At 38.4% G+C, this 13227-nt stretch overlaps 1 protein-coding gene across 3 annotated transcripts in view; it reads left to right on the top strand.

Moving 5' to 3' along the window:
* The window catches only part of MAK (male germ cell associated kinase), a 75289-nt gene extending 62486 nt beyond the window's left edge, over positions 1 to 12803 (top strand). For 2 of the 3 annotated variants that reach the window (XM_058285220.1, XM_058285221.1), the window contains exons 12-14: positions 1180 to 1311; positions 6294 to 6413; positions 11228 to 12803. In XM_058285220.1, the coding sequence (XP_058141203.1) occupies positions 1180 to 1311; positions 6294 to 6413; positions 11228 to 11382 (407 nt within the window). In that variant the 3' untranslated portion in view covers positions 11383 to 12803. Of the gene's footprint in view, positions 1 to 1179; positions 1312 to 6293; positions 6414 to 8669; positions 8700 to 11227 lie in introns of all 3 variants that reach the window. The other variant, XM_058285219.1, reaches the window with a different exon arrangement.
* Positions 12804 to 13227: the final 424 nt, after the last annotated feature.

Raw genomic sequence — 13227 nt, 5'->3', positions numbered from 1 at the left:
TACTTAAAAAAAGCACTATTTAGGGATATTTATTCCCAAAGCTAACTGGATTAAAATAAGTGAAATATTCAAGGCCTATTTTTTGTTGAACTATATTTATAAAAACCATATTCACTTAAAGAGATTATTTTTTCCCTTATTTGTACTTTCTTTTTAGGTAAAGGTGTTTTTAATATGAGTAACTGCCACATATTGCATATTTTATTGCCAGATAATGGCCTATTATAGTTCTGTTTTGTAGGTGTTTTATTAAGAAGCCAAAATCCATACAGAGTTATAACCTATGAGAAAGGGGATTCATTTACCAGATAGAACGTTTACTTAGAGAACCAAAGACAGCTCACCTTAGAGGCTTAATACTTCTGGTTTCAAAACAAGGGATATTATTCTGTATCTCATACTGTGAAACCTTTTGAACCAATTCACGTTGTGAAAAGCAAAAGCTAATACTGCCTGGAAACAGTTCTATCTTCCTTCAAGGAGTGCCGATCTCTGTACTAGCTAAAGAAAACACCACATGCACTAATCAAAGGCATGTATATTTCTACCAGTTCACCAGCTTAATCAGTTAATTATCAGTAAAAAGAAAACAAGTTCAAGAAGTTTTCAAATCTCTTTAAAACCAATGAAAACTCCCTTTGGCCGCTAGTACCAAAGTTCAAGGTTGACCCTGCCGTTCACAGATTTCAGAAAAGCATGAAGAATTTAAACTGTCCTCTTTTCCAAGCACATTTCCAGCACCATCTCTCTGGTTCACAGGTGACTGTGTAGATTTTACTATGTCTAAAACACAAATGAGCTTGCCTGATGGACCTTTTCACATCTGCTTTGGAACTTCTCGGGTTGTCCTGGAGTCTTTGGTCCCGTGTCTCTGTCCCCACCATTCCCAGCACAAGCTCATGAGCATATCAGTAACACGGCAATGCCATCTTGAAGAAAAACAATTGTGCCATCTCAATTTTTACAAGACATGTAAAACAAGAATGTTAAACATTATTTATTAAGAATGTTGAGGTTTTTCATTTATTTATTAAGGTATGTAATAATTGTTCATCATTTTAACCTGCATTTATTTTCATTCTCCTCCCCAAGTTACTTCTAGTCTTTGTATGTATTAGATATGTCTCCTTCAAGGTTATGACTGCACCCTAACCTTTGAAATGATTTTGTTCTTCCAAGGTGTAAATCCTAAGAACGTGTCCTTGTTAGCCAGTGGAAAGAATGTGCACCCATACACTTGGAATAATCAGTTATTCCCTAAGTCACTGGAACCCATTGGGACAGAACTTGCTTTCAAAAGGAATAATGCAGGTAAAGCAAGAGTACTGAAAATATAAATTTACATATTTTTTCTCCTACATGTTTTTACTTTAAGATTTATCACACATGCCTTCTTCCAGCAGAGAAGCGTGCACCTCTGGAGGTACACAAAGATTTTCCAACTAGTACTTGAGCTCAGTTTTAAGGGGATTCTTAAGGGGCTCATTGCCAGATCCTCAACCTCTATATGGATTCTTTCCTAAAACTCATCTACCTGATAAAGGTGTCTCTATTCAGAGTTATCCTTCTCCCACTTTACAAAAGAAAGGACTACTTCCCATGATTTACTACCATGTGTTTCCATTTTCCCCCAAGGTATATAAAGGTCTGGGGTGCCAATCGGAAGGGACAGTCTGACAAACAGATGTCAGTGTTGAGAAGGTAAATTACTCTGATGACTGGGGAACAAATCCTTTAAGTCAGGTCGTTTCCAGTTCTAGACTTTCAGAGAATTGGAAGAAGGACCTAATTGAGCTTTTAACTGACAGGTAACTAAACATCATATTTTATGACAGATCACTATTATTTTTGGCCTATTACTTGGAAGGAGTTCAAAGAATTTAGTGGCAGTGCTACAGCGAAACACCTTTCATTCCCATCTATTTTGTTATGTTAACAAGGTTCCTCAGTGCTTCTGTCTATAAAAATGAAAAAGAAAAAGAATTGAAGCTGAACCCTGTTTGATTCTAGCAATAAGTAATATCCATTTACAGATACATCTTTTTCATTAAAAGATGTGTTTAAAAAAAAGTTTTCATATTTAGTAATAAAATTTGTAATAATCCTTGCTTGATTAATTATATAATAAATCATAATTCTAACTAAATTAATTTAAAAGCTAGAAGAAATTTGTAATAATTTATTTTCATTTGTACACATTTTGGGGGCAATCAAATTAAAGACTTTAAAACCTACAAAGATATTTGGATAAAACTTGGTATTGGGGGAGAATATGCATGAAAATTCAATTTTAAGAAGAAAATGGATTCATGTAAAATTTCTTTCTGTCACAATGGAATTTGTTCATGTATATTTTCAATTGATATTGGTAGGCCTAATATCACTATGGTATTTAGATTCCATTGATTATATTTAAAGGAACACTGTGTAAAAGTTTAATTTTAAATGTCAATAATTTTGTCAGAAATTACATTCTTTGCAACTGTTAAGGTTATAATGAAAATTTTTAGATATCAACTTAAAAGTATATGAAGGAAAAAAAAAGTGTATGAAGAGGTACTTTTTTTGAAAAAAATTTAGATAGCACTGGTTCAAAAGAATGTGTAGTCTCCTGAAGTATTCTGATGTGACAAGCAACACACTTTGGATTTTTTACAATTTTCCAGCCTACTGGCCTCAACTGTTTAATAGTTCTGAGTTGTCATACACTGCAGCAGTATAATTTGCTCATTTTCACTCCCCTATTTCAAAATAGCATTCACTCTGAGCCAACCGGTTATACAGATAATTTAAAATGATAGCACGAGGAGCTTCAAGTATCAGAGAATACACAATGGACATCAGATTGAAGCTGTGATAGGCATGTGGGAACATTTCTCATTTCAAGAGTTCTTTCTGTATCTTTACATGAATCATCTAATCCATTTTTCTTTGCTTTTTCTAACACAGTCTCCTTACTATTCATTCTTTCCTTCCATCTGCCTTCTCTTTAGAAGAAAGCATAATCAAACCAATTGAAAAATTATCATGTAATGAAAGTTTTCCTGAAAAATTAGAGGACCCACAAGGTAATTTGAGGGCATTACAGATGAGTAATTAATTATTGTCTATTTTCTTCTCAACACTTGCCCCTAATCCTGTTAAAAGGCCACGATGAAGGCCAAGGTCACCTGCTTTTAGAAGTCAGATCAGGAGGAGAATAGTGTTCCATGTCACCAAGAACCTCTTCCTCCAGGAGGAGGGATTCTAAGACTAATTCTCAGAAGCTCTATATACATGCCTTTCCCCCACCCCCATGGCTCCCTCATCTGTTCACTCATTGCTTTTGCTCCTTGTTTGTGCTTGTCTGCTCGTTGTTTTTGCTGTTTTTTGTTTTTGTTGCTGTTCTGTTTTTGTTTTTTGGTTTTTTTTAAAGATTTATTTATTTATTTAATATCCCCCCCTCCCCCGGTTGTCTGTTCTCTGTGTCTATTTGCTGCGTCTTGTTTCTTTGTCCGCTTCTGTTGTCGTCAGCGGAAAGGGAAGTGTGGGCGGCGCCATTCCTGGGCAGGCTGCACTTTCTTTCGCGCTGGGCGGGTTTCCTCACGGGAGCACTCCTTGCGCGTGGGGCTCCCCCACGCGGGGGACACCCTTGCGTGGCACGGCACTCGTTGCGTGCATCAGCACTGCGCATGGGCCAGCTCCACACGGGTCAAGGAGGCCCGGGGTTTGAACCGCGGACCTCCCATGTGGTAGACGGACGCCCTAACCACTGGGCCAAAGTCCGTTTCCCCTGTTTTTTTCTTTAGGAATCATCAGGAACTGAACATGGGATCTCCCGTGTGGGAGGCAGGCACTCAACTGCTTGAGCCACGTCCTTTCCCTTTGTCTTCTTAAATTATGACAGTTTATAGAATTCAAGCAAATCATTTTACTGAAAAAAAAATTAGGATTTTTTTCTAATGTTGTAATCAATATTCCTATAATAATTTTTCAAGAGTTCTAAAAACCAGTTTTTAAATGTAGCAATCACTTAAGAGCAGCAGTGAGCCAGGTTAATAGAGATGGTGGTTTCTTAGGGGTTTAGTGTCACTGGTTTACACAGCACTAAGCACTGGCTCTGGCTTATAAATTGACAGCTCACAATGTACTCCAAATAATAACCAATAAGCCAAAATAATTTAAGGCGACCTTATTTTCCGTTCATCTTTTTCTTAGTGCTGTCTTTCTCCAAAAGGACGACGCTTCATATCGTCGTCCAATGTGTAGCTTTTTAAGCCTGATGTATCCCCATTCTGTCACTTATAATCGTGGGAAAGTTATTTAGGCTGCCTGTGTCAGTTTCCCATCTATAAAATGGAGGAAATAATACTAACCTAGGTTTAATTTTATAACCATATCTAGGATTTCTGTCACACAGTAAGCATCCAGTAAGTGTTGGCTCTAATGAGAGAATGAGAGCAAGAGATTTATCCAGAAGCTGCCCTGAATTTCCTTTCAGAAAGTTTTTTGGGGAGCAGATGTGGTTAAAGCACTTGAGCGCCTGCTTCCCACATGGGAAATCCTGGGTTTGGACCCCAGTAACTGCTAAAAACAAAAACAAACAAGCAGCAAACAAACAAAAAACTGAACTCAGGAGCCGATGTGGTTCTGTGGTTAAGCACCTGCTTCCCAAATATAAGGCCCTGGGTTCAATCCCTGGACCCAGTACCTAAAAAAAAAAATGTTTTTTTTGAACTGAAGGACTGATGAGTGATTTAGAATGTCCTCAAGGTGAAAAGAAAGGTCAATCTAAGAAGCTGTGCTCATGTAAAATTCAATAGTGTTAAAAGAGTGATAGGCAGATCCATGCGCTTATTACGTAAAATCTATTAGGGTCGATAAATAATAATGCTGTTTGACACTTGTTGGCTCAAGAGCACACACTTCTGGGTGCCTACTCTTTACAGCACCGTGCCAGACACCAGGGATACAGAGCTAAGGGCCCGGATGTGTGAGCAGATAACACTACGCAAAAAGGGCTACAGCTGAAGCTGCCAAACGAACAGCCTTGAAACTGCCAAGGAAACTAGAACGCTTTTCACCTTCTAGCAAACCAGTCATCTTCTTTTCTGAATAGCTAGGTTCCTTGGAAGAGAACTTAATATTCACTGCTTCCTCTTACTACCTCGTTTCCTGCTCAGCTCCCTGTAGTCTGTCCTCGGCCTGCCTCATGCTACCCAAACAGCTCCTGTTAGGTCCTTTTTCCCAATGGCCAAACGTGGGCACTGCTGGTCCCATTAGACCTCTCTGCCTTGCTTGGCGTTCCTGCCTTCTTCGCTCTCGTCTTTTGAATCTTCACACCCTGCTGTCTGTCCTCTCTGGTGTTTCTTGCGGTTCCACTCTAAGACTGCTCACACTCCACCATCTCTTTGCTCATCCATGCCCATAGCTCTGCGACCACTTACCCTGATACCAGGTTTTCCCAACCTGCCTCTTAGACCTCCACTCCTTGGCTATCTACAGGCACCGTGGCTTCCCCGAACCAGCCTCTCCTATGATGCTTCGCTGAGATAACACACGCAGCCACCTAAGCTGGACACTTAGGCATTGACAGTGCTCTTCCCTGACCACCCTCACCCTCACCCTCCATGACTGCCTTAGTTCAGACCCTCGTCCTCTCTCACTGCAACTGCAGCAGTGACCTCCTGGCTGGCCTCTGCCTTTAGCTTCCCGCCCCCCTCCAGTCCACTCTCCAGTCCACCTCCCATACGTACTGCCCCACACTGGTCCTTCAGTAACGGTGATGATGGTGATGGTGATGATGATAGCTCACATTTATGGAATACCAGATTCTATGTTAAGTGCTTTGCACATATCTCATGCAATCCCTACAACAACCCTATGAGAGTAGTTGCACGTACTATCACAATTTTACAAAATAAAGAAAAGCAAAGAGAGGGCTTCAGAGAAGGGGGCTTCCTGGCAGGAAATATACCCCCATGTTAACAACTGGAATCATAAAAAAAAGCCCTAGTGTGCGCACGGGGAACTTAACCTTGGACTGTGATTCTCTCTCAGTCACTTCCTCTCTAGGAGAATTTAGGCAAGTTACTTAACATCCAAGAGCCGCACAGTGTGGCTAAGACTATTCATCTAAGAGGTTGTTGTATGGACTGAGTAAGAATATCTGAAGAGCATAGTGCAGTGTCTGGAATATAACAGATGCTCAAATCAACAGTGTGTAGTAGTAGTAAGGGTAATATTCAAAGTTATTCTACTGGTGCCTTAAAATATTCACCTTCTGACCATGAAACTTTATGATACATCACTAGGAAATCTTGGAAGTTACACTACTTACAATCAGTCAGGATATATTCCTTCCTTTCTCAAAAAAGAAGTTGGGTCAGCTGGCCAAAGGATACATTTAGCACCTCTTGGTGCTACAACTGCAGGTAAGAACAGCTTTAGATTCAGTTTGGGGGATTTCTCATCAGAGAGGAAATGTTTTCTTTTTCTTTTCCTTTTTCAAGTTTATGCAGTCACTTTTCCCAAGCGGATACTTCTATTAGTCTTACCTTGCTAACAAAGCTCTGTTTTGGCAAGAGATCCCATTTTTCTTCCAAAGATGTGGTTTGAGAGTCTCCTAATTATAAGAAGCGCTCCCTCGGTTAAGTGCTTACTCTGGAGGCACAGCGTAAAGAGCTCTCTCTACAGGATGCTCCCATTTAACCCTCACGACCGCCTCGACGGGGTCGCCCTCTTACAGATGAGGAAGCTGACGTTCCATAACGCACCTGAGGCCGCACAGCTCAGGTTCCTTGGAAGAGAAGTTACGTTCGCTGTTTTATTACTGCAGCCAGGGCAGAAACTCGGTTTGTCCAGGTCCCAAAAACCTGTTGTGCTACAGAATGAGATGTCAGATGGCACATTTTGCTGAGCTTTCCACCCCATCACCTGGCACACAGTGAATGCTTAATAGATGTTAATACTCTTATGTATTTATAAATGTACATGTGGTTTTTCTCCAGCTGCGTTTTTTTTTTTTAGTTTTTTTTCCTTTTTGCTTTAACAGTTCCATTTTTTGAACAAAGAAATAAGTCACACAGACCTTGAATGCCGTGGCTTTTGCTCTGCTTGTTAGTTGGCGACGGGTTTATTTCCTCCGCGCTCCCATTGCTTGATGAATTTATGTCAGCTGCTCTTGTGTGGCGTGGCCTTGGCCGCACACTCAGGGCACGCCCTTGAAACTGAAGGCAACAGTTCTATACTGGAGCTGCCAGCTTTGACTATGAATGTTCTCTCAAGTATTTAAATCTGAAATAGATATCCCTATTTAATCACTTAAAATAAGCATTAAGACACATAATCAGAAGTGTGGAAAGATACCTAATTGTAGGTTGCTTTCTTTAAAAGTTTACTCCAAAAGTGTTCTCACTCTGCCCTAACCTGAATCTTATATTCAAACCCCTTGCTGGAGTTGCCAGTCATGAAAGTTTGCCTAAATGCAAAAAAAAAAAAAAAATACACTGGACTTCTGTAATTTCTTCTTACCAGAGCAGAGCTGCATCAAGTAAATAATATTCAGTTATCTTATTTGTAACAAGAATTGCTTCATTATTTCTGCTGGAACTAAATAAATAAGTAAACCTTTTATACACAGCAATGATTTTTATAAAGCCAGCCTTAAAAGGAATCATTCACTATGACTTAATAGCAAGTTTTAATATAAAAGTCAAAAATCATATTGTTTCAAATTATTTTGTTATCTGGGTACCCCCTGTTCTTAGAAAGTGAAAGGGGATTTTTTTTAAAAATTGTGGCAAAATATAACATAACATAAAAGTTACCACTTTAACCATTTTTAAGTAGTTAATTAAATTTGGTGAATTAATGCCACAATTCAGTGGCATTAAGTACATTCACAATGTTGTATAGCCAAGAGTGGGTATTTTGTGTGTATGGATTTTTGTTTTTCTTTTTTCCTTTTTGTCTCCCTGGATTTTTGTTTGTTTTTTCAAAAGTACTAGGACTGAACATGCAAAGCCAGCACTCAACCACCTGCTACACCCGCTTCTGATTTTTTTTAAAAAACTTTTTACTTTTAAAATAATTTCAAACTTACAGGACAGTTGCAAAGATAATGCAAAATCCACATACTCACATCTACCAAATTTTAATATTCTGCAACATTTGCCCTTCCTCCCTCCCTCCCCTCCGCCCTCCCTTCCTTCTTTGTATCTATATCTATCAGTCAACCTATCTGTCTGTCTATCTATCTATCTATCTATCTATCTATCTATCGAACATTTGGGAGTTGGATGTGTACACCATATTCCTAGAATACGTAATACTTTCCATGTACACTTCCTTAGAGGGAAGATACGTAACCACCATAAGTGTAGTTATCAGGTTCAAGTAATTTAAGACTGATACAAAGCTTACAGCCTGTATTCCAGTTTTTTCACATGTCTCAATAATGTTCTTTTAGGTCATTCTCTTCAACTATTAGGTCCAGCCCAGGATCATGGATTGTTATTTGTTACTGTCTTTTTAGTTGTAGAGTGAGTGTTTTAAAAATTATTTTTGTAAGATGTTTAAGGCCTTTATATTAATTATTCTGTTGGAATAACATGCATATTCCTGTTTTCATTTCTTAAGTAAATGCTTTCTCATAATTTTTTCATCTCTTCATTTACTCTGCTTATCAGATTGTTCTACAGATGGTGATAGGAGAAAAGGTAAAAAACAAAGTAAATTTAATTCCTCTCAAGTGGTAAATGCAAATCCTTAGGAAAACACTGCTCTGTAAGAGATGTGTCTCCAGTTCTCCCACTTGTGTGACAGTTTCCCACAAGAAAATAAAACCAGGTCATTACCATATTTATTTGACTATTCTTCCTTCTCTCATAGTATCCTTCTTTGCTTCTCTTCCTCCTCACTGTCAAGTTTTGAGCAGAAAAATCAAATTATTTTCTTCTCCCTCCCTCTGTAATCTCTTACCTCAACCTTCCTGGTACCCTCACACTCTACTTTGAAAATCACCAGGGCTTTGAGGTGTGACTCCTTGCACTTTGAGCCATCCTGTAGAAGCACGGGGCCCTATCCTAAGTTCTCTACACACTATCGCATTTACTTCTCCCAGTGGCTCGATTACATAAAGTGCTATTATGAGCTCTATTTAATAGAAGTTTTATATCTTACTAAAATTTATATAGTAGTGGCATCGATTAAACCCATAAATAGAGGCAAACTCCTTTCCTGTAGCGAACATTTTTTTAAATAAGTTAAATGCTTTTGACAGGGCAAATGCAGTTTTCAAAATAAATTGTGCAGCCAGCATCCCCAGGGCCGACAGCACTGCTCTGGGGGAGCAGCAGGCTGTGTGGTGGCTGGGCTAAGGGACAGAGCCTTTCTGAGCTCTGCCGGGAGACCTGGGTCCCTCTGCCAGCTAGGTTCTTCCTCCCGAGCCTGTGTTTTCTAGGAAAGAAATCCTAAAGTCAACACGACACCTTCTGATCCCTTGGCAAAATGATTCTCTCTTCGAAGTTTTTGAAAAATCTTGGCCTGGACACATTTCCTTTAAATGCTTTTAGGACTTGACTTAGGCTACTTTACAACCTGGAAAATAGCTTCACTTTTTGTTATTCCCTAAATCCCTCACTTGCCCATCTCAGGAGCCTCTCTGTTAGCTGAAGTCTGCTCCCCCTTTCCTAGTGTCTGATTCAGTCACCTGGGGTTAGGGCTCCTTTCTCCTCACCTCCCCCCATGCCCCAGCTCCCCAGCACTCTCCTGTGCCCAAGGTACCACTCTGACCTCCAGACCTGGTGTGTGAGCTGACTAATTTGACAGACTATCACTTGTTTATAGTCTAATGGGTTAAGACTAAAAGGCTGTTCTGGAAAACATGCTGCATTTTAACTGGCCTTTCTAGACACACTGTCCCTGCCTTTGTCATGTAGCTCTTGTGGCTTTAACTAAGAAAATTTTAAGCCCAGTAAAGAGTAGAATGAAACAACCTGTCAAACGAGCAGGGGCAGAGCTCTGGGCCTCCCTGCCCCAACCAAACTGCCCAGCATTAGCTCTTAGCCAGGAGGGTTCCTCACTTACCACTTTGCTTGCTTTGAACTGACCTCAGCAGCATAGCAGGACCCATATGCTCTCGTAATTTCCTCCTGAGCTCCCAGTTTTTCAGTAAAGGTATAAGGACAGCAAAACAGGAAAACATGCTAAGTAAGTAAGTTATTATAGCGAGTGTTCCAGGTAGAAAATGGTCACACTTGCTCATATTGACATTTAGAATTTAAGAATGACAGATCTCTACCCAGTGTGAAAAGATATTTAAATCCCAAATGGAAAGATCAAGCCTCCCTCCTCACACAGATCTATGATATCTAGCTTTCAATTTGAAGCAGAGGGGGTGAGGGGGGAATCATAAAAGTTCTCTGCAAAATAATGTACTGGGGTGCCGATATGGTTTGGTGGTTGAGCACCAGCCTCCCACATACAAGGTTCCAGGTTCAATCCCTAGACCTGGTACCTCAGAAAAAATTTTTAAAAAGTTAATAATATACTGTCTTGTCATTTGAGATGTTTAAGCAATTTTGTCTCATATGAAAAACAGATATTTAACATTTTAAATTTTCAGTGTAATTTTAATCATTCAAATGTATGAAAAAAACAAATCTTGTGGTTAAAGGTTTAAGATCCCAGGAATATGATATATTTCAAGGGGTTATCACTCATAATTTTCTCAAAAATTAAGTTTCTTGACTTATAAGAAGTCACATTTTCACTTTTTAAAAATGTGGGATCCCACATTGTAGCTCCATGAATACAGAGCTTTATAGGAATCAATTACATATAAATTTTCTATAATGATACTACATTTGAGTATTATGTTTATTAACAGTGTGATTTTTAAAAGTCACTAACACTGTAGGTATTGCACACTGAACTTGAACAAAGAACTTTTCCTTGGCCATCTTAGTTGGCGTTGCCCATCTGAATGGTTATTGTAAGCAAACTCAAATCAGAACAATAAATCCAAAACTTTTGGCTCTTAAAACTACTGAAAATTCGAATTGATGTCAACACAATACTATGCTAGAATTCTTGGTTTTAAAATAAAAATCCTTGAGACCACAGAATTAAACCTTTCTAAAATAAATTCAAATTTCCCCCCATAAAGCGACAAGATTCATTACTTTGTTTTGAATTTGATAATCAAATGAATAAAGCTCTAATCTCTCATTTTGATTTCTTCCAGAATATACCTGGAACACAAAAACTGGTCGGGGGCAGTTTTCAGGACCTACTTATCCTCCTACAGCAAAAAATCTCAGCCTCGTGAGCCGCGCACAGCCCGTTCACTCCGTGCATGGAAGGACAGACTGGGTGGCCAAGTACGGAGGCCACCGGTAGGGGCTCTCTGGTGTGGAGCCCGCAGCGTTGCTCCTTTCAGTGGGTGCAAGTCACCTGACCCTGGGAAATGTCTACAGATGTCTATTTCTACTGAGTTCTGGAAGAAATATGCTATATGTGTACCTTAAAGAGCAAAAATCATCTCCTATTTTATTCCTTTCCTAGAAAAGAAATGCACTTTCGTAGCATCATTGCCAACAGTGCTGATATATAAGTAGAACTTTACAAAGTGTTGAATAAACTATTTGCCAAAGTATCAAGTATTTGACCTGCAAATTAATAGACAGTAAACATGACAAGAAGCTTTTCTTTAAATGCCTCCAGAGAGTGTTTAGTGTTTTAGTTTTCATTTATTGTGCATTTGCCTAAATTATTTAGTATTTCATTGTTATGCAGTGATGCCCTCAGGGTTTTTGTTTTTTTGTTCGTTTGTTTCATTTTTTTAAAAATAGCAATTAGGCAGATCTCTGTGGGTTGTCCCTTACCGTTCTTATTTGGCTAAGCATTTACTCTGCCACTTTGGCAATGGCAGAAAGATTGAAATCTACCATTTGTTTTTCTCCTCTGAAACTACAGAAGCTATGATTGTTCCAGTCTTGAGCAGGATGTCTTTCTTAATATAGAGAATTTCAAAATGGTGCCACTGGATTTGAAAGGAGAGTATCTAGTGTGAACTTGACCAATACAAATGCTATTAATTTCTGGTGATTAGAAAACCCAATGGCTTGGTGACTTCCAATATTAAGTCAAGGTTCTCTCATTGTTACATCATTAAGAAAGCTCTTGAAACTGTTTTGGGTGTTTGTTCATCAGACTTGCAAAAACACTTTGGTTCCATGTTTCTTCTGGACACAAAGATGGGGTATGTGAGCTGGTCCCCTAAAGCAAACTCTTGCTGCTGCAGATCACTGACTCTGCTCTGATCTTTACATTTGCTGTCAAATGTATTCAGTTGCTACAGCAGTGATTTCTCTGAGTTCATATATTTTTTTCTTAGTTTTATTTCAAAATTGGTATTTAAAATAGACATTTTTAACTTAGGACTATTCTATTTAAACTTGCCATTTAATGGACATTAGGACTTTATGCTCTTTTTAAAGAATAATGTTATCAACTGCTGATATTTTTATGTATTTTATGACATTGTAACAAATGCTAATGTAATTGGTATCATCTTGAGGGCATTCTTCAAAGGTACATTATAGAAGAATAATTATATGGTATTTTTGCCACAGAAGTTCCAATTTACCTTGTTGAAAATGTTGAAATCTAAAGACTAATTTATTCTGATGGTACTGTGCCACAAGTTTAATCTTTAAGGCTATGTGTATTTGTACAGTTTTAATTAATGTCTCAAAGCTAAATGTTGCTGGGAAACTTTTAAAATCTGAATAGAAATTAAAATAAATATGGTTAACTGGTGTGTTTTCTCTGTATTTTAAAATTTTATATGTCTACCCTAAGGCTAATTTTGGGGGATCAGATATTGTTGGGGGAAATCTTAAAAACAACTACTTGCCAGAGAATTGTAGTAAATTATGCCACACTAGCAGTATAGGATCCTCACGTATATTCTACTACTATAGTTTACTATATCTGGACAGAAAAGAAAAATAGGAACTATTTCCCACATATCTTACTGCAATAGTATTTCTTAAACTTTTAAAGTTTTATTGAAGTAAATCATTCATGCATGAACATACGTAAACAGTAAGTGTATATTAAAAGTTGTGAACTGATAAAACAGGCATATCATCATACTAGGCTCCCATATATCATCCCACCACAAACACCTTGCATTTTTGTGAAACACTTGTTACAAACTATGAAAGAGCATTGTCAAAA

This window comes from Dasypus novemcinctus, chromosome 22 (genome assembly GCF_030445035.2).
Source record: "Dasypus novemcinctus isolate mDasNov1 chromosome 22, mDasNov1.1.hap2, whole genome shotgun sequence".
NCBI classification, from domain to species: Eukaryota; Metazoa; Chordata; class Mammalia; order Cingulata; family Dasypodidae; genus Dasypus; species Dasypus novemcinctus.
This window is presented reverse-complemented; position numbering and strand designations above follow the sequence as displayed.